A 21,742-nucleotide genomic window follows, 5' to 3' on the forward strand; every position below is an offset into this window, starting at 1 on the left:
ACTGTGCAGATGTGACCAAAGGTTAGTGTCTTCTGTGTAGGAAAGACTTGCCTGGGTACAATTGCAAGATTTTTGTCAGTATTGTAGAAACTTCAGCATTATTTAAAAAATAAAGAAGGCAAAACAATCACAGGTAAACTATTAGGTAACCATAGGTACTAAGGAAGTGCTATGCAAGAATAATTTGCATCTTCATACTGTATTGAAGACGCAAATGGAATACGAACTCTCTGGTCCCAAGAATTCCCATATATTGGTTATAACTTCCTTGAAGACAGGAAAGAAAAGCTAAACTAAGAATTTATTTGTACACCTATATTTATACCAGCATTATCCACAATAGCCAACGGGTGGAAGTAGCCCAAGTGCCCACTGATAGAAGAATGGACAAACAGAATGTGGTCTATACAAATAATGGTGTATTATCCAAGCCTTTAAATAGAAATGAAATTCTGACACGTTACAATATGGTTGAACCTTGAGGACACTAAGCCAAGTGAAATACACCAGTCATGAAAGGACAAATATTATATGATTCTGCTTATATGAGGTTCCTGGAATAGTCAAATTCATAAAGCCAGCATGGAATTGTGGTTATCAGGGGTTGGGGGGGATGGGAAGTTAATATTTAATGGGTACAGAGCTTCTATTTGGGATGATAAAAAGTTCTAGATATGGAGAGTGGTGATGGTTGCATAACAATGTGAATATACTTAATGCCACTGAATTGTACACTTAAAAATGGTTACAATGGTAAATTTTATGTTTTGTATATTTTACCACAAGAAGAACAAAAAGAACAAAAAGAACAAAAGAATTTCTAGTTGGCAAGGACAGTCAGGCATTATAGAGAATTTGGAAAATAGCTGCATAGTTCTTTGGAATTTCATCATTTTGTTTTCTTTCACATTTTATTCAATCAATATTTTTTAAAAATTTAAAAAGTAATGCAGCTCAAGACATGTGAAATATATATACATGCATAACAATAAACATTTTCACAAAAAAGGCATCAGTCTAGATATTATTTTGTACTTCGATTTTTTTCACTTGGTGTAACGTAACCATCCCTCCAAATCATTACATTAATACCTTTAAAAATAGCTGCCTACTTTTCCTTAGTATGGATATATTCACTCAACTATTTTCTTATTGGTGGATATTCAGGTAGTTTCCAGGGGATTTTATTAATTTTTTTGATCAATATAAACATACATTTGAATGCACACTGTCACAAAATAGGAGAGAATTTACTCATATGAATTTTAGTCAGAGGATTTGCATGCCTGATTATTCTCTAAAAAATGTTGGAAGAATTCAAACTGTAACCAATATCTTATGAGACTGTCAGTTTCTCCTCATCCTCACAAATACAGGAAGTTGTCATTCATGATAGTTTTTATTGAGTTGGTAGGTGGAAAATGGTGTTTCATTGTTTTATTAGTATTTTTCTATTAATAAGGTTATACAATTCTTCATTTGTTAATTGTCCCATTGCATTTCTTTTTTTGTTGCTTGTCCATATACCTTTTTTTAACCTTTATTATTTGGTTTATTTTTATTCTCTAACCAATTTTAGGAACACTACACATGTTAGACTTATTAGGTATATTAATCCTTGTTACAAATATTTTCATAATCTATCATTTGTTTATACAAAGTTTTAAGTTTTTATGTAGTCTGACAAGTCTACTTTATGTATTTTTGTCTTACTTACGAGAATCTCCTCTACTTCCCCTTAGCACTCTACTCAAGTGTTTGAAACTTCTAGTATTGAAATAAAATGAGAAAATAAAATAGTTGGTATAAGAATTGAAAAAGAAAAAAAGAGATATAATTATCTTTCTTTGCATATAATTTGATTATATACCTAGAAATTCAAAAGACTATATTAAATTTTTTAAAAATTAGTTAATAAGAAAACTTTAAAAAGTGGATGGCAGGGTGCCTGGGTGGCTCATTTGGTTAAGCGACTGCCTTCAGCTCAGGTCATGATCCTGGAGTCCCGGGATCAAGCCCCGCATCGGGCTCCCTGCTCGGCGGGGAGCCTGCTTCTCCTTCTGACCCTACCCCCTCTCATGCTCTCTCTCTCTCAAATAAATAAAGAAAGAAATCTAAAAAAAAATGGACGGCAGTAAGATAAATATACAAAAACTAATAGCTAAAATCTCAATCTATGACTTTCATTCAAAATTGTGAAAAAAATACATAAGAAAAAATGAACAAGATAGAGTGATATTTAATGTATCTGTGTATATATACTATGCATAGCATATAGCATATCATGTAGTTATAAATCTTACTAAAAACTAAAGATTCTTATTTATGTCTCTCCTGGGAACTGTTAGCATCCCCACAACAGCAATCTTTGTGTGTGTGTGGCGGGGGGGGGGGGGGGGGGGGGGGTTGCTGCATGGATGTATTCAATGGGAATTAAAATAAAATTTTTGAAGAAGCCAAGATGATTTTAAAGTACATTAGAATAAGTAATGTCCAGGAATAAATAAAAGAATTTTGAAGAGGAAAAATTATTGTGCAAGGATCTACCTTACCAGATAATAAACACTTATCATAAAGTTATATAACTAAAACAGTAAGGTCCTGGCACAGAATAAATCAAACTGATCAGTGGAAGAGAATAGAGAATCCCCATAGCTCCAAGTATCCATGGGAAGGTGATAGTCACAAAGGGCAGGAGGATTTCAAATAGCTGGAAAATGAAATCTACATTAAATTTTGGTGGGGGAATATTTTCTATTCAGTTTGAAGGGAAAAAAAAGCCAGATTTCTACTTTACACCAATATTAAAATAAATTTCACCCAGGTTAGCAATCTCATTTAAAAAAAAAAAAAGTTTAACAAAAATATTAGAGAAACTCTTAGAAACTTTTCATTTTTTTAAAGAATAAGTAAAATTTTTGTAAGATGGTTAGATGCTACTCTATGAATTCAAGTGAGAGTGAATAACCTTAAAAAGCCCCTTGCAGATTGAAGGATGCAAAAATAGAAGAGATAAGGTGATGGCTTATTTATCTGACCTAAGCTCAAGAGTCAGGTAAACTGGACACTAGAATACTCAGATGGTAAAAGTGAAATTGCTACAAGCTTCCTTCAAGCAGTAAGACAATGCACATTAAAACCCTTCAAAATGATTATACATTCTGATCCAATGATTATATTTTGAGAACAAAAAAATAATAATCAAGGATATGCCAAGCTTGATGTAAAATGACATAAGTTGTTATAAGGGAGAAAAACAGGCATTTAAATAAGGAATTCTTAAACGATGACACATTAAGATGATGAATTATACAGCCATCAAAAATCTACTCTAGAAGAATATATAATAACGAAAATATGCCCACATCAGATTGTTGTAGGGGAAAAACAGAAAGATTACAAAACAATATGTACAGTGTGACCCAAAGTCTGTGGGAAACACATTTATACCTAGAAAAAAGCTCTGAGGAAGAGGATCCCATGCTCCTCTGAAAGTCTCTCACACCATTGTCCATATTTCTGGTTGAACTGGCTAGGAGTCAAGACATACATAACTCAGTTTTTCAATCTGGGCATGGGGGGTGGAGGGGGGTTCTTCCAAGAACCTCACAAACTGTGGTTTTCCTTTTTCCTCTTCCTTCCTTCCTTCCTTCCTTCCTTCCTTCCTTCCTTCCTTCCTTCCTTCCTTCCTTCCTTCCTTCCTTCCTCTCTTTCTTTCTTTTTATTCCCACAGAAAGTGAGGAGAGGTGCTGGACTGCACATTTGACTCTCGTCACTTTAATACAAACCCCTGGTTTTCTAAAAGCATTGCCTCGCCTTACAATGGATGAGTCACCTGAACAAGGCTGCAGGTTCTGGGTTTCAGAAACCACAGCTCTGTCTCTATGAATGCCTCAGGATTCTAGACGGCAATCATTTATTTCTTTTCTTCAGTTTTCTGACTAGCGTTTACAGAGGCAACTCAGAAGATCTCTTTTCCTAGGACTCCCTGCACGTTGGGCACTGGGTAAAGAGATTTTGCTTCCACCTCTGGGAGGCGCCATTAAGTCTTATAGAATCTGAGCCTCTGGTCCTGAAAATGATCTGAGAAATGAGTCTCAGGAAAGCTCTCAGTTGCTAGACTCCCAGGAAATCTAAAACCCTGACAGATTTGGACTTGTGGCACTGAGTCTGGACATTGCCTGGGAGAGACTGCTGTTTGTCAGCATTGGAAATGGTGGGAAATGTGGCTCTGAGACATCTCAATCCCATGAGTTCCTATTTCATGGGAAACATATAGGTGATTATCAGAATGCTCAAAGGAAAGGAAGTTTACTCCAGTTGATAACACCCCTGGTTTTCCCCCAAAGCTTACCCCTTGAACTTGGGAGGCATCTGTAGCAAGCCTTGTTGTTAGTGCCCCAGGACTATTTCTGAGGTCATCAAACCAGCCAATGTCTTGCCCTAACATTGCTCTGAAACCATATTTACGTAGTCTTTTTGTAAGGAGTTCTCCAGATTTAGCAAAAGCATATCCCTGAAACATAAAGGAGTCTTTAGTGACATTTTAACATGAAATGGGAGGAAATAGCTAAATCACTTACTAAAAAATAAAATTCCTTACCTGCAGAAACTGAGTGCAAAAGGATACACAGCCCACTACTACAAAGAGCAGGCACACACCATTGATCTGTGACCTTTGTTCTTCTTTATCAGGAAGTGAAAAAGTCTTTGGAAGAAAGTAAGCAAAGATACTACTTTATTATTACAAACAATAGCAAAAGAAATAAAATATGCTTAAAAGAAATTTCTCTTAAGCATTGGGTTAAGAGAACATACTAGTAATTAAACCAAAGTTAGCTATGAATATGTGTACTTTAATTCCCCATGGGAAAGGAAACTTGGCAAATGAAAACCAATAGCAACAATTTGCAGAATTTTGGTCTTGTTTCTTAGCCTGATGTAGGTAATTGTGTTGGCTTTTCATTGATACGGATGAAAAACATGATTAAATATCTCAAGTCCTTTATATAATAAGGCAAAGAAATAAGGAAGGGAAGATGGAAGGAAGAAAAGAAGGGAGGGAGGGAGGGAGGGAGGAAGGAAGGAAGGAAGGAAGGAAGGAAGGAAGGAAGGAAGGAAGGAAGGAAGGAAGGAAGGAAGATGAGAATGTTATCCGGAATAAAGCACAGAGTATTATCATGATTTCTGTCCTTCTCAAATAATAGAAGCAATAAAGATGATTTTCCCACTCAGGTGCCCTACATGTTATTAGTTTCATATATATATAAGAATAATAGCATCATTAAAAAAGCAACCAGCTATCAAGTCATTAACTGGAATTGGCTTAGGAGAAAAAACACTTTCCATCCATCTGAGGCTGAGGTTGTTGTTTCTAAATCAGGATGAAAACATCCCCCACCCCCCCAAAACAACTATGGAAGTTGTGAATGGGGTTTTTTGAGTCCATAAGAAGGAGTAAACTATACTTCCTAAGTGTATTCTGAACTTGCAGACGTATGCTCAAGCAACTGACTGGGGACTCAGCTGTTGCAGTAAGACAAGAGGAGAATAGCTGCATATTCTAATGACATTGCCCTATAATGAAATGGATTCCAGGTACAACAAAATTCCTAACTTGGGCTAAGTAAGGGAACTCTGAGTTCAGAAAAAGTATGCATTAGACAGCCTTATTTATTGCTCTAAATTAATTTAAGTAACTAGAACAATACTAACAAGCAGCTGCTCAAAAGAAACCATTTATTCGATAAATACGTATTGAGTGCCTGCCACATACCAAATAAATCTCTTGAAAACAATGTATACTACTCCATTAACAAATCCTTTTTTGTAAAGCAAAGTAACATATTCAAATCACCACAAATTCCAAAGTGGAGGGAGGGGTTCTAGATTAATAAGATTTACTGTTTCAAGGACAGTTTCTAGGGTCTTCATAGTTCTTAATACAGATGGAAGTGGGTTCAGAAGTTTCCATGGTCATTCTTCCCAGCATAGAATAATTCATATGTTTACTTAACAGAGTTTACAAATTTAGGGATTTAAAGGCCTGTTTCATTTTGTTTTAAAAAATCACTATACAAATCCCCCAAACTGTGATGCCACAATTCCCATTGCTCCCTCATGTCACCTATTATAATCATGGACTATAGGACCATAGAAGTGCAGGTGAGTCAGCTTAACTCTTATTTTATAGATGGAAAACTAGAGCCCAAAATATCAATGAACTTCTAAGTTCATTTAGCTAATGGTTATTATTAGATAAGGAAATGTCTATTTTTCTGATTCCAGTGGTTTTCTTCTTGGCAGGCTCTTTTGGCTCTTGGCATTACTCATCTTCTCAGTGTTAAACAAGTATTTGGCTAATATTAAATTCCCATGACTGTCCAGTTCAAGATTGGGCATCTGTCTCTCCATAACCTTTTTCACAAAATTCTACTCCATGAGTCCTTGGTATAACCTTGTTGAAATGCAGCCCCCAAAGCTACCCATCCATAGGTTCCTCTATGATACATCTGTGCCATTTTTGTAATGGTAAGTTTGTTTAAGAAGAAAAGAAACATTCACTAAACTCTTGCTATTTACCAGATGCCAAACGTGTTCCTTAGCCTATTTTAACTTAAATGAAGATTTCCTTAAGTTAGGCTTCTTAAAACAACCCAGTGAGGTAGATTTTCTTGCCCCTTACTACAGATGAGGAAACTAAGATTCATCAAGGAAAAGCCACTTGTTCAAATGCACACAGAGAATACAGAGCAGAGATCCAGGGCTGGCTGTCTCCAAAGTTCATGTTTTCTCCCAGCATGCTACATACACATTGCTGTGCTTGGAACACTTGTACATTTCCCAAGTCAACTAGACCGATGGAAAGTGAATCAGATAAATTATGTCTTATGTGTGAATTGATGCTTCACTAGATTAACAAACAGGCTCCTAACAGTGTGCAATCATTTGCTGGGTCTACATTCCAAACTGTGGTCTCAATACAACAAATGTGAGTATTTGTGCCCTTTAGGTATGTCAGGATGAAAATAGCGTAATTACAAACAGATTATTATCTGACTCATGATTATACCCTGTGAGATGAAGTATCATGAATCTACTGATGAATATGTGGTAATTATGCTAAGAGACAAACAGAAATGATCTTCTTTATCAGAGAGGAAAAATAGTACTTCATTTAGCATCATTTGCTTAGCAAATATAACCCTGTGAGAACATTAACCGTGAGCAGACTTTGGATTTCACCAGCTAGATCCTGTTACTCTTGTACTGCAGCCCTTAAGCTAATTGCTTAAACTAAGTTTTTCCTAGGATTTCTGGTTGTGACCCGAAGAATCACAGAAATTATTCTCACTACCAACAACTGGTGGGTGCTCTAGGAGAGCAGGGGTTATAACTGAATCATCAAATTTTTTTCTGACTTGGCCATTTCATAGACTAATAGAGCTGGAAATTATCTTAGAAACCATTTTTGTCAATCCTTCATTTTATAGCTGAGGAATCCAAGGCCCAGAGAAATGGCATGGTGGGATCCCAGGGCATATAGTGCTTGATAAGTATCTAGAAGAGCTAGTTTCAGAAAAAAAGATCTCCTGTTTGGGAATCCAGCACTCTTTCCACAGAAGCTCATGTACAGGGTTTGGATACGGCTGAGTGAGTATATTCTTTGCTCTGTTTTTCTAAGAAAGTGATGATCAACAAAGAAGATGGTATCCCAGACTTAGGTTAAAAGCAAACATCTAGGGCACAGTTGGGTCTTTACAGAATTCAACCCTATCCACCACACCTTCTACATCTCATCACTGTTCCGTGAGATGCATTTCCAGAGCCTTTCCCTACTAGAATGTCAGCGTAATGAGAGCAGGGAGGGGCTTTGGTTTTCTTGTTCCTCCCTCTATCCTCATTCCCAGCAACAATGTCTGACAAACAATAAGTGATTCATAAGTATTTGCTGAATTATGAGTAGATTTTTATGTTTAATGTCTGTCTTCCTCATAGACTAGAAACTCTATCAGAGAAGGCAGCACGATTGAATGCAATCTCAAGTCCCTTGAACACAGTGTCTATGGGAAATAATCAGCAAATACCTGTTGAGTGAATAAAAGAACATTTCCATTATATTTAGGACATTGTACTTACCAGAAAGTGAGGAATATAAATTAATTATTTAAAAGACTGTCATCATAAATGGCTTCACACAACCAGAAATTCAATTTACCAGAGTTGAAGGGCCGGGTTCCCCATCTCCTACCTCTGTGAAATTACCATGATTTCCTCACTTACCACAAGGGGGCAGTATGGAAGGTGAAGCGGTGACTGAGGCCCTCCCGACCCAATTGACTTGATTTTGTTCTGTGGACTGTCCAGGCCTTTCTGTATGATTCATGCCCATGGGGACATTTTTCTGGTCAGGACCTCTTGAGAGAGGCCACAAAAGAAAGAGAAGTAGAGGGGAAGCTAACACTCAGGACTCTTGGCAAGCTCTGACAGTGTGGTGCGCTGGCAAATCCTTTAGCCTAGGCTTCGGAAAAGCTGAATTCTAGCCCTGGCCCTGCCACCTAATGCCTGTTCCACCATGAACAAATTAATAAAGTTATCTAGATTCTCGGTTTGCCCTTGTTGATCTCATGGGATCTGTGTATGTGGGTAAATTTCAACTACAAAACTTGGCAGCATTTCGATAACTAATTTTGCAATGAGAGTTTTATTAGAACCTGGCTCTCCAGTCACACTGGATTTGAATCTCAGATCCATTATTTGCTATCTTAAGTTCTGTATACCTTGGTTCGCTTTTTATTGTAAAAACGGGGACAATAAGAATACCTACCTCGGGTGGTTACTAGGAAAATTTAGTGAACTATTATATATAAAGTGCTTAAAGAGTGTCAATTAATGCTTGTAGTTATTATTATTTTTATTGTAGCAATGAAGTCAGATGGAGACTATCAAAACTCCTAGGGAGTGAAAAATTGAAATAAGCTTATTCTTTATCCATGCCTTGTTTTACTTCTCTCTTCCTTTTCCTGTTTCCTCCCCCACCTTGCCATTTCAATGGTGCAATCAGCAGAGCAGACCATTCTGCAACATGCACTCACACCTGCTTTTATAGGCCAACTTTGCACCTCGGCTGTTTCAGCAAGATCAAAAGGCCCTAAAATCCTTCTGTATTATTCAACGAACCTGCTTTGCATTCCAATTTTGTTCGCATATAGGGAAATTGCCCTCTCCTGACACTATATTTGCAGCCATCTTGCAGTTTTTTAGACACGATGACTAGGAGCGTCCTGCCAGCCCAAATGAGAGCGCTCAGCTCCCTCTTCTTACCTGCTGTGTCATGGAGACTCGGGGCACTTGGAATGCTTTAGAGATGAGGAAAAGACAGCTAAATCCATCAAAATACAGAGCCAACCTATCAAAAAATGACAATATCCACTGATCGAAAAACAAAAAATATCAGAAGAATCAAGCTAATCCAGCGTTTGCTTACCCCAAGAATCTGGCTGAATAAAAAGGCATAGAGCGGTGTGACCGACCCATTGACAGCAGCACCCACCGCCCCTACCAGCATGTAGGGCCACTCGGGAGCATTGAATTTCAAAATCCTCCTAACCGGGGCAGGTTCAATTTCTTCTTCCGCAGGACTGTCCTTGTCCTTGAGGGGACAAAGGGTTACATTAGTCACCCCGAGGTACACGCAGACGTTTTTGCTTATGTTCTTTTCTTATACAGCAGACCCTCTGGCATTCACAGATTTAAAAGTCATGGTTTGATGGGTTATGAGTGACCTCAAATTCTATGAGATGCGGGGATTTGTTGTTTTGCATGAAACGGTTTTGAATTGCTTGAGACCATGCCGTGACTTGGAAGGGACACGCTAGATTGGACATTCATCTGAAGGCGAGCTTGTGGTTTTCATTTCACAGTTAGATATGCGTTGACTCTAGGGGAGTAATAAATATGTTGGACCTTTGAAAAAAAGTCCCTCTAATTTAAAGAAGTTTTTTGTGCTATGGTGGTGTTTACGTATTTGAGGACTCGTAACAATTTCAAGGTACATCATTCATAAATGGCAAAGTTCTCCAATCTAGTAACTGACTAATGCGCTAAGTCAGGGCAGTGTATCTGAAACAAGGCAAAGTAATTATCAAAATGTATTAAACGGTGTCCACAGTTATCATTTACATGCTTTCTATAAGATTTTCCTTAATTAGTGCCCAGAAATAAATGGTAATCCATTCGGGATTTCTAAATTCTATGTATCCTTTGCAAGGCGTGAAAACTATTTTAATATTTCCCTATTCTGATCTCTGTAGTTGTCATTGAAGTGTCACAGCTCACAAATTTTTATCCTCTTGAAAGCAGATATTATACTCAGAATTCCATCATTTTTCCTATCATTTTTCCTCGCTATAGATATTACTCAGTGCTTGATCTGTAGGACTAATTGTTCAATCATTTGTTAAATGTATTACTGACTTTATTCAAGAAAGGATTTTAGGTGGCTTGTATAGATTTGCATTATTTTTTTACTGTTTCTATTAAAATATATAAAAAATATAACAAATTGACTACAAAACTATTAATTAGTGCTCTCTTTCATTAATACATGGTAATTTACCCTTTAGGTAGTTGGATGTCAGGAACAGAAACCTCAAGGAAATTCAGATACTCTCCTTTCACTTCCAAAGTCAAAGACCACGTTACCAATTTAGGTTACGTAAAACCTTGTGTCTTGTTATGGCATTATCATTGCAAGCCAACTCGGGTGGAGGAAGGCAGCTTGGCTGGTGATGGATTTCTTATTGCCTCCATTTCAAATTCTCTCTTGGTCTGCCCTCAACATTTGCACTTGTCACTCTACATTCATGTGGCAAATCTTTCTGTCCAATAATTTCATCTCTGACAACCTACTAACTCTAGGAAATCAATTCCAGGGAGGAAGAGGGGTGACTAGGAAAGCATGAATAGGACAAGCATAGAAAGAACAGCGTTCTTAGATGAGCCCAGTGGAGCCACCCATGGAATATATCACCAAGCAACTTAGCTCTCCGGGGCTCGGTGACCTCATCCTCAAAATGAGAGCGTTGGACTAAGTTGCTTTGGGAAGACAACTCTCTATGGGTGTCTTGTGTTTCTGCCCATCTTAGGCAGAGGCATTGACCACCTCTATTCAGACTATTTTTTTAAGGATGTTTGCATATCAAATAGCCTCAGAGGACAGAGATGGTATCTCCATCCCAAGAAAAGAGCAGATGTGTTTACTGTCTATTATAAAAGAATCAAACTCCTCCAGCTCAGGATTCCTCTGCTGTTAACACATCCCCTTCATTTGCTGGTATCATCTGGCCCTCTTTAAATCTGGGGGTTGGCCTGGGGAACCAGTGCAAATGATAGACTCTGGTCACTACTCTGGCCGTGAGTAATAAAGTTTTTTGTCTCTGGCTCAGAGCCTTTGTATATTCTGCCAGCATCCATGAAATTGTGTCAGGCTAACTTGGAAGCTTGCAATAGAGCAAAATTTAGACCCTTTACACTTCTAGACAGTGGTTGGTGTCCAGATCAGGATGCTTGCCGGACTTATGGTGGATCAATGATTAAAAATACAGATTCCTGGGTCCCCATCACCAGAAATTCAAATTTAATAAGTCTGAGTGTGAATCTGTGTTTAAAAAAAAATACTCCTCAGATAATTCTAATAATAAAGCCCAGTTTCTGAGTTTCCCAGCAGTATGTAACCTCCAAGACTCCTTCAGGAGCAGAATGCCTAGGATTCCATGATTATAGGTTTGGAAAGTGTCAGCTCTGCTGTACCATCCGGGCACATTGAACTCCGAAATTTCCCAGAACCACTGCCCTATGAAACAGCCCACTCACAGCCTGACATGACAGAAATTTCCCTGACCTGATTCTTGAAGGTATCCCTAGCCTCAAGCAACAATACCTGAGACATGTAAAAATAATATGAAGTGATTTTTTCCAGTAGATATCATTCCAAGATAAACTAACAAGAGGCAAAATTTAATTGATTTGAATAATTGTCTTTTGTCCCCTTTCACTAGAGTTAGACTTCAAGGGAAACTGTCCCCTGATCCACCCCCAAAAAGATGCACCAGCAAGCCTGAATGATGCAAAAACTAGAAAATCTGTCCCTGAGTAATTGACTTCTGATTGACTTATATTCTATAGCTAAAAAAAAAAAAAAAAGTAGGAGAGTTTTAAAAAAAGAATAGTAGAAGAATAGAAGAACACAAAATATAAAGCCGTGATGTATAGATTTTTTTCCTTTGATCTTTGCAAAGCTAAAGACAAATTTAGTCATCTAAAAAAAGCTAAAGATGATTTTATTCATGTTCCCTGTATTTGTGGCAAACCAGTAACTCACAGAGAGGGGTGAAATTATAAAAGTTGATATGTTCCCTTTATTGTAGCAAGGTCAAGTTGCACCATGCATATGTGTTTATCACATGTAAAGTATCCTGCTAGCACTCCAGGGCAGGGAGAGGGACCGTGGCTCTTGTTCATCTTTGCATCCATAACACAATCCCTGGCCCACAACAGATGTACAATCAACATTTACTGGATGAAAGAATGAATGAAACTCTTATGCCCATGGTGCATACATGCAACGAAACATTTATTTTAAAAAAATACGGAGCTGCCCTACTATGCAGATGGTTCAGTAGTAGACACTGGGCTTTTCCCAGTTTCCTTCCTTCCACCTCCTCCTATAGGTCAAGTGAAAATATAACTTCTTACTTAAATCTTATGTTCTGCATTCCATACTTTGTTACACTGGTTTCTGTGTGCCAATCCATAGGGATCTCCTGCCTCAATAATGACTTTAAGATTTGATGATAAGAAATGGTAACTATGACAAAGGAGCAGAGGTTCTCCAAATGGACATATACTGAGAGTCATTTTTAAGAGTCCTGTTTCTGGGGCGCCTGGGTGGCTCAGTTGGTTGAGCGACTGCCTTCAGCTCAGGTCATGATCCCAGGGTCCTGGGATCGAGTCCCGCATCGGGCTCCCTGCTCTGCGGGGAGCCTGCTTCTCCCTCTCCCACTCCCCCTGCTTGTGTTCCCTCTCTCGCTGTGTCTCTCTCTGTCAAATAAATAAATAAAATCTTTAAAAAAAAAAAAAGAGTCCTGTTTCTGTCCTCTTAAGCAATCCTTAGACCTTATCTTCTAAACTGGCCATGATGAAGTGATGGGTTTCAAACCTTTGAATTTGACTTGAACTCCCAGAGATTCTACTTTGTTCGTTTCCCTGAGAGACATGTCTCAATATCAGAAACTGGCACCTCTGGCCTGTAGGTTTCCCCTAATCCTCCACTTAATTTTACCAGCATTATAGCTAAGATTTCACTCACTTCTGGGAGCCCAAAGCACAACTTGGAGAGTGGGAAGAAACAGGCTGCAGTCTTAGCTCTGTTACCAGCTAACTAGGAGACCTGGTCTCACGTAACCCCACTTAGCATCTGGAAATACAAGCCTCTCATGCAAACATCTCTTCTAAATGCCCAGAGTCAAAACTCTTAAGAGACCACAAGGTGGAGATAATTCCTTTGTGTAAGTAAACCTTTTGCATGGCAACATAAGATAGAACACTTCCCAATTAACAGATTAAGGTTAGAACTCCTCCATAAAATGAGAAAAAGAAAGGAATTTTGCCAGTGTTGGGCTTGTGGAATTCAGTTAACTTTTAAAATGCTTTAGAATCTACTTGGGATTAGAATATCCTACATATTTAAAATACTTTAAAATATTACTTGGGATTAGAAATTCCATAAATTAAATGGTATCAACCCTAATTCCATTGTTTCTTTTTAAAAAATTAGTTGGGGCACCTGGGTGGCTCAGTCGGTTAAGCGTCCAACTCTTGATTTCAGCTCAGGTCATGATCTCAGGGTCCTGGGATCAAGCCCCGCATGGGTCTCTGCACTCAGCGTGCAGTCTGCTTGAGGCTTCTCTCTCCCTCTCCTGCAGCCCCTCTCCCCTCAAATAAATAAATAAAATCATTTTTAAAAATTTTTAAATAAAAAATTTGTTAATTTAAATCTAAAAAACTCTAATATCGTTACCATACAAATGAGCAGCAATAATATAAGTTTAAGACCTTATTTTCTTGGAGCTTTAGCAAGATCCCTTTTTTCCCCCTTCTTCCTCTTTCTCTCTTAACTGGAGAGAGAATATGAAGTGACATCTTTTAAACATTACATTGGTTTACATTCAATTTTGTTTAATCATTCCATTCTAATTTACAAGACTGGTAAGTAGACTATTACATGGAGCATTTTTATTTCTCTAAATCTGGTGTGTATATTTGATTTAGGTTTCATCTTATTTAAATGGTTCCCTTCTGAGTTTCCTCCACATCATGGGAACCCAGTAGGAATCTGATCTCTGCCGCTGTGCTGGGCCACCAGCCAGTTTCAACAGCAACAACAGAATCAGATTTTCTTCTCCTTCCTTCCTTCCTACCTTCTTTCCTTCCTTCCTTCCTTCCTCCCTCCCTCCCTCCCTCCGCCCCTCCCTTCCTCCCTTCCTCCCTTCTTTCCCTCCCCTCTTCCCTCCCTCCTTCCTTCCTTCTTGCCTTCCCTCCTTCCTTCCTTTCTCTTGCTTTTCTTGTCAAATAGTTACAGAAACTAGAAAAAAAAATAATGCAAAAGTCAAATATGGTTAGTACTCTTACATTTGAAATCTCAATGTAGTGTTTGGTTCTTTGTCAGTGAAGCTTTACTAGTCTCCTTTATAAGGCATCTTGTCCCTATTAGTGGCAGCACCATGGACACGAATGAAATACCTATCTCTAGATCTAGAAGATTTGACTCCTTAATGGCAAGATGCAGTAAGCAATCATGCTTGCTAAATATGTTTCTTCTCTCTGCTGCTCCTGAGAAAAAGTGTTTCTCTATGAAATTTATTTAAACCAACTCTATTGAGACATCTATTTATTCATTCTTAATATGCTAGAACAAAGAGAGCCTTAATAATCCTTCTGTCACAGTCATAAGATCGTAAGGAAGACTGTACTTTATTCCACATTTGTCAGTGTGAACAAAGGTTTATAATTACTTCCAAAACAGATTCTCATTTAACATTTTTTAAAGACAGTTTGAAATGACATCATGCATAATAGATGTGCTTGTAATTGAAATATTCTCTGACTTACTTGCTTTGATAAATCTTGTGTCCCAAACCACAAGATTTATCAAAGCTTATTTAATTGTAGAAATTCAATTTTTCATCCTAGTTTTAAAATCCCCTGATATGCTAATAGAGTACAGGGCACTGGCCTAAGGGCCTAAGGTGATACAAACATAAATAATATATAGTCACTAACTTTAAGAAGCTTGTAATTTAGTAAGGGAATAAGACAACATGATCCCAAATGAGGCTCAATGAGAAAACTGTCATGAAAAGGTTCAAATAAAGAGTAGTGGAGGATTGAAAGTGAGACTCTCAGGATGAAGAATAAAGTGCAGGCATTAGGAAAGGCTTTGAGGAGGGAGATGACGGGTACCTGCTGTGAAAGTAAGATGCCCACGACAGCTTTGAGGACCTGCATCCTTAGGAAGAAATATTGTTGTATCTGTTGATTCTTCTCCTATTTCTTTCATTTTTGTGTTGTTTTGGATTATATTAACATTAATAGTGTTAGTTTTAGATGTATCCTTAAAAAATTATGGTAAAACTATGTGAGGTAAACAACTGTCCATAAAACCTGTTCATTCAAAAATCATAACTGGGGTGCCTGGGTGGCTCAGATGGTTAAGCATCTGCCTTCGGCTCAGGTCATGATCCCAGAGTCCTGGGATTGAGTCCCGCATCGGGCTCCCTGCTCAGCGGGGAGCCTGCTTCTCCCTCTGCCTCTCTCTCTGTCTCTGTCTCTTATGAATAAATAAATAAAATCTTAAAAAAAATCATCATAACTTCTGTAACGGCTAACGTTCTCAAATACCTTTGCTGAATAAACACTTTTGCCAAAGTAGTTATAATTTAAGGAGGAGATTTAAAAATTTGAGAAAAATTATTTTCAAGTATTCTTAAAAACTTTTAAAATTATACATACATGATCAAATAATCTAAGCACATGTAATTTGCCTGTGTCTATTTCAATGGTTCATCTAAAAACTATTGAATAAATGTTATAGTCCAGTTTTAGTTACCAGATGTTCTTAAAGTAATTAATTACTCTGCATTTCTTTTAATATATTGTATAGAATTTAGAGTTTTCATCAAGTCCTCATGGGTTCTCCCATTTAATCTGACTTAGTGAACATTACTGGATATATGCCTTGAAAACTCATATTCTCAGGTTTAAAGGTCATGCAATAGTCCCCGAAAGACTGCCTCCAATCCCCAAGAGCAACTGGTGCCTGACCTTTCTGTCTTCTTCATAAGTAGACTTATGATCTACAACAGCTAATGGAGGTTCATGTACCAAGTAAGAAAGCTGAGACTTGGAGCGTTCTCGGATTGAAGCTCTGCAAATAAACAGAAACATGAAAGAGTCTGTAGATTATGGGCAGGTTGGAACAGGATTTAGCTGTTGTTCAAGCTTACATCACATGTATCAAATAAACAGAAATGTTTGATAGGTCACATCACAACCAGGTAAGGGAGCTTCCTGGTTAGGTTTCATAGAACTATTCCTATGGCGTAGCTATTTAAATTGGATCCTCTGAGTCCCAGGCTAGACTCTGACTCAGACTGTGCTCAAGGAGGGAGGGAGAGAAGGAGAGGAAAGCTGTCCTACCAGTCTACCAACAAAAGGTCCAAGGTTCAAATCCATTCCAAATCCACACGGTCTGCTAATTGTTACCATGGCAACGGCCCAGCGCCTTTACCTTCCTTTTGGTTGTAGGTTGTAGTTTTGATAGCTCTTTCTCCCTATAGTTACACCTGATGTTTACTTTAGTGTAAGGCCACCTGGATACAAATGAGCTAGTAGGAGGAAAATAGGGCCCCTACTGAGATTTTCTTTCTTCTTTTTTTTAGAAGATTTTGTTTATTTATTTGACAGAGAGAGAGAGAGAGAAGAGAGAGAGAGCACAAGCAGGGGGAGCAGCAGAGGAAGAGGGAGAAGCAGGTTCTCTACTGAGTAGGGAGCCCGATGCGGGGCTTGATCCCAGAACCCCGGGATCATGACCTGAGCCAAAGGCAGATGCTTAACTGACTGAGCCACCCAGTCGCCCCCCCGAGTGAGATTTTCTTTAGGCTATGTACTGCCCCTAGAAATACATTTAATTAACAAATATCTTATTGAAATAAAATTTATTTGATTTGTTTATTCATTTAACAGAAGCGTATTGGGCATCTATGGCATGCAGGCCAATGCCAGGTGTGGGGATTACAGAGACTGGTCAAACACAGACTTCACCCTCAAGGAGTTTAAAATCTTACAGAAGAGCAAAACATGTACTCAACCCTAACCCTGTAAGGAAGAAATATGCTAAGTGCTATAAAGCAGGTTTGAATAGAAAGTATGAAAATTTAAAGGAAAAAGAAATGTATGGCAGGTGTTCCCATGAAAGGCGTCATGGAAGGGGTGGCTATGGTAGGACTTGGATATTTGTAGGAAGAGCATTTCTGATGGAGAGGATAATATAAACTGAAGCATGGAGACAGGAGAGAACAGGGTTCCTTAGTACATATACTTAGTGCAGCACAGATATAAGAAATTGGTTCAGGTGGTTTTGTCTTCTTCCTGAGATTTCTGAGAAGGAGACTCCTACTCTCCTCTACGTTAAACTTGAAAGTAGGCACCACTAGGAGTTGCTGGCAATTATGTCAAGACCCTCAAGGAAAAAAGCCTCCTGAAAAATGAAGCAAAAAAGAAGGGGGGGCGGGAAGCAGAGCTGAGAAAGGAAGAGAAACTGCATGCATCTTGGACACCTGATTAAAGCCCAGCTTTGCCTGGAGTTAAGGCATCCTTGGACTACTTAGTCAGGTAAACTGATCCTCTCCCTGGTTGAGTTAAGTTTCCAGTCATTTGCAAAAGCGATAGAGGCAATGCTGAAGACGAGAGGAGGGCATTACATTATCAAAGCACCTAATGTGCAGTAAAAAGATGTAAAGTGAGAGATGTAGAGCCAAGGATCTAGACGGAACCATCCACAAGTCCCTCTCCCTCATTTGTATCCAGGTGAAGACAAACATCATGTGCTGCTTGTCGATTATGCGTGCTCATCTGGCCTTCTTGCGGAGGCACTACCACATCCCTTCATTCCTCTGCTTTGTTCCCACGTCCTGTTAGTGGCACTGCCACCCTCTTAGTCACCCAGGTTCAACAGGTGCATGTAGCTCCAGTCCTTCCTCTTCCTTGCTCTTGCACATTCACACTCTTGCCAAATCTCATGGTGATCAGGCCTGAAACCACTCCTCACCCCACCTCCCTGCTATCAAACTGCCGGCTGGGGCACCCCAACTCCCTCCCGCCTGGCTCGAGACTCTCCAGCAATAGAGTCGCTTCTTTGGGTTAGTTAACTAAGGTCAAGAAGTCTTCTTCAGGGAGGGGGGTGGGAGGGTGGGTTAGCCTGGTGGTGGGTATTGAGAAGGGCACATTCTGCATGGAGCACTGGGTGTTATGCACAAACAATGAATCATGGAACACTTCATCTAGAACTAATGATGTAATGTATGGGGATTAACATAAGAATAAAAAAAAAAGAGAAGTCTTCTTCAGAATGCACGAGGAAGAGGCATGTGTCAGCTGGACAGAGCAGAGTACATGGTAGGGCTGAGCCATAAAGTCATGGGCCTAGAGAGACTCCTAGAGCATTGGAAGCCATGGTAGAGTATGAGGAAAAGGAAATATGGTTGACTTCCTCCCAGTTTTGAGCATGGCAAAACATATATCCTTGTCCCTTCTGATTTCTGCTACCTGAATCTTTCACAGACCATTCTACCTGTCTAGCATAGGCTGTCCCACTGAAACCCTGGGCCCACCTGGCAGCTCCCTCTGGTCCACCATAAGCACCAGAGTTAGAATTTTATCACACACCTTTTTAGAAACCGACAACGTGGGGCACCTGGGAGGCTCAGTCGGTTAGGCGTCTGCCTTCAGCTCAGGTCATGATCCCAGGGTCCTGGGATCGAGCCCCGCATTGGGTTCCCTGCTCCCTGCTCCCTGCTCAGCGGAGAGCCTGCTTCTTCCTCTCCCTCTGCTGTTCCCCCTGCTTGTGCTCTCTCTCTGTGTGTCAAATAAATAAGTAAAATCTTCAAAAAAAAAGAAAGAAAGAAAGAAACTGACAACATAGGCCAGTCCCTTTCTCAGAAGTTGTGTACCACTTCTCTCTGCAAATAAAAACAGCTAATTTGGGGACTAAATAACTCTCCCACTTTCTGTCTCTCTCTCAACATTATTATTCAGGAAATTAGTTCCTGTTATCCATTAAATTGTTCTTGAACCTAAAATATATTACTAAAGAGAGACTGAGCTGTCAGAAACACCAAAGCCAAGGAAATAAGATATAAATTAACACTTAATTTAGTCATCTTTTAGCAAAAAAATCTGTCAGCATACACAATGAGATATTTTTAACAGACCATCTTACTTAACTTATAAATCTTTCTCTGCAGGAGGTTAATAGCTACTTTCTGGGTATAGATTGTATTTCTGGATTTCTCATCCTAGTCACCAAAATGTAGAATTTGTGAGAATTAATAGCCAAATAGGAAATGTTTATATTAAAAATGATTATTTGGTCCTAATAATAAACTGTAACTAAACTACTTAGAACAAGTAGAATTTTGTTCATCTGAAAAGTTAAGAAAATACTTATTTTCTTGTTGACATGATGATGAAGTATATCACTTCCTTTTTGCAACCTTTGGCCCAGTAATCAAAAGAGGTGCCTAGACATTTTCTGTGTTTAAGAAGGTAGTCATAGCTTCAGGTTGTGATTCTAATGACCCTTATAATTTTTTTCCTCCAATCAGAGAAGCATGGTTAAACATAATGCCTAATATCTATAAAAATGACCTAATAATTTTGGCAATTTTTTTTAGCTTTTACTTTACAGAGTAACTTGAAGTTATTGCTTTATTATTTTCCAAATTCAATAAATTTAATAAAACCAGCATTTCTTGAAATTTTTATGAATAGACTTATTCTCAAAAGGAAAAATAAAAACTCTAAGCATAAGCTCAGTGAACTATTCTTTTTTTTCTTTTTGAGAATAGTTGATATACAATGTTACATTAGTTTCAGGTGTGCAACACAGTGATTCAACAACTCTATACATTATTCTTTGAATATTAAAGATAAATCTGTGTTTGAATTACTTGGAGTTGTTACCTAAATGTTTTATTTTAAGCCTCTTTAAGCCAGTTTTCAATAAGCAATATACTACCTTGAAAAAGCAAGTCTTATAACTGAGCCTTTGCCCAGAGTACAGCCTTGAATTAAATATCCTAGAAATGGTAAAGGCAACAGTAAGGAAATCTGCTGTCACCATTGTTTATGAACAACCTCCTAACTTAGGAAAAAAAATCTTAAGTAGTATCTTCATGAAGAGAGACAGATACTCTTGGGCAGAATTCTTCTTAATATGCAGACTTTTAACATTAAAGGAACTATTTTACTGAAACTCTTAAGTCAGGATGAAAGACTAAAATTTACAGTCTTGTTAATAGCATATTCCAAAAATATGTTTGAAAGTCAATACCCCTATATTCATCCACAAAAAAAATAAATAGCTGGTGTTCAAGGAAAATCTTTTCAAATGCTAAAAAAATACACTTCTTTTTTCATCTAGTTAAGGAATGATTTGAATTCAGATGGGTCACTCTGGAAGAAGGAATATTTGTAATTCAACTGCAGCTCAGCAAGTGAAAGAATGGACCTAAAGCCATGAACTTCACCTCCATGTAAAACAATGCTTTATACCATGGTTAGATCTAGGGGACAAGACCAAACAGATTTTTTAAATACCCTTTCAAGCTCAATTAACAACATTTTAATTACAAAGCATCTCTATCATGACCCTACCCACAATAAGATAAGAAGCCAAAGTTAAACAAAAAAAATCCCCCTGAACTGGAAACAGAAAATGTCAATATAGCAACCAAGGATTCATTTGCATGTTCATATTACATGAAACCTGGGGCTATGCTCAAGGCTATCCTGGTTTTACCTGAGATATTGCCTGAGGATCATAAGTGCAGAGGGCTCCTAAGAATATTTTAAAACCTTAAAATCTGCCCCATGGCTTCAGCTTACCTTAAACTAGCCTGGTAGCTCCCTCTGCAAAAGGTCTGTTTGCTGTCAAGTGAGGCCCGGTCAGTTTTATCTTCTCCTATTCAACACAACATGAACGATTCCTTAGTGTAAACAATAAGGAGAACCATATCAAAAGAAAACTTCTTACTATGCTTGCCTAGCCTATCATTACTATGTCTGATGCTAAAACATTCTATTAACTTCATTGTGGCAAATAAAACTTAACACTTATCCAGCACATTCTAACAACAACAAAAAAAATGTCAAGATACTCAGCAGGGGGTGCCTGGCTGGCTCAGTCCAAAGAGCATGCAACTCCTGGACATGGGGTCATGAGTTCCAGCCCCACCTTGGGCATAGAGATTACGTAAGTAAGTAAGTAAATAAATAAATAAATAAATAAACTTAAAAAAATACTCAGCAGGATTGAATTTTTTAAGCTGTGTGATACCCCCTGTGTTATCTCCAACAAATAGATATCTGATAGAATGAATCATAAAAACTGAAGGGAAACCCA

At 38.3% G+C, this 21,742-nt stretch overlaps 1 protein-coding gene across 1 annotated transcript in view; it reads right to left on the bottom strand.

Moving 5' to 3' along the window:
* ABCB11 (ATP binding cassette subfamily B member 11) overlaps positions 1–21,742 on the bottom strand; it is a 78,986-nt gene that overhangs the window by 14,537 nt on the left and 42,707 nt on the right. Inside the window, exons 16-20 of the mRNA XM_045868488.2 lie at positions 21,226–21,301; positions 16,384–16,486; positions 9,488–9,652; positions 4,604–4,708; positions 4,355–4,516 (exon numbers count right to left, since the gene is read on the bottom strand). Coding sequence (XP_045724444.1) covers positions 4,355–4,516; positions 4,604–4,708; positions 9,488–9,652; positions 16,384–16,486; positions 21,226–21,301 — 611 coding nt within the window. The remainder of the gene's footprint in view (positions 1–4,354; positions 4,517–4,603; positions 4,709–9,487; positions 9,653–16,383; positions 16,487–21,225; positions 21,302–21,742) is intronic.

This window comes from Mirounga angustirostris, unplaced genomic scaffold, assembly GCF_029215605.1.
Source record: "Mirounga angustirostris isolate CCGP_5_RB_7025 unplaced genomic scaffold, mMirAng1.0.hap1 SCAF_3, whole genome shotgun sequence".
NCBI lineage: Eukaryota > Metazoa > Chordata > Mammalia > Carnivora > Phocidae > Mirounga > Mirounga angustirostris.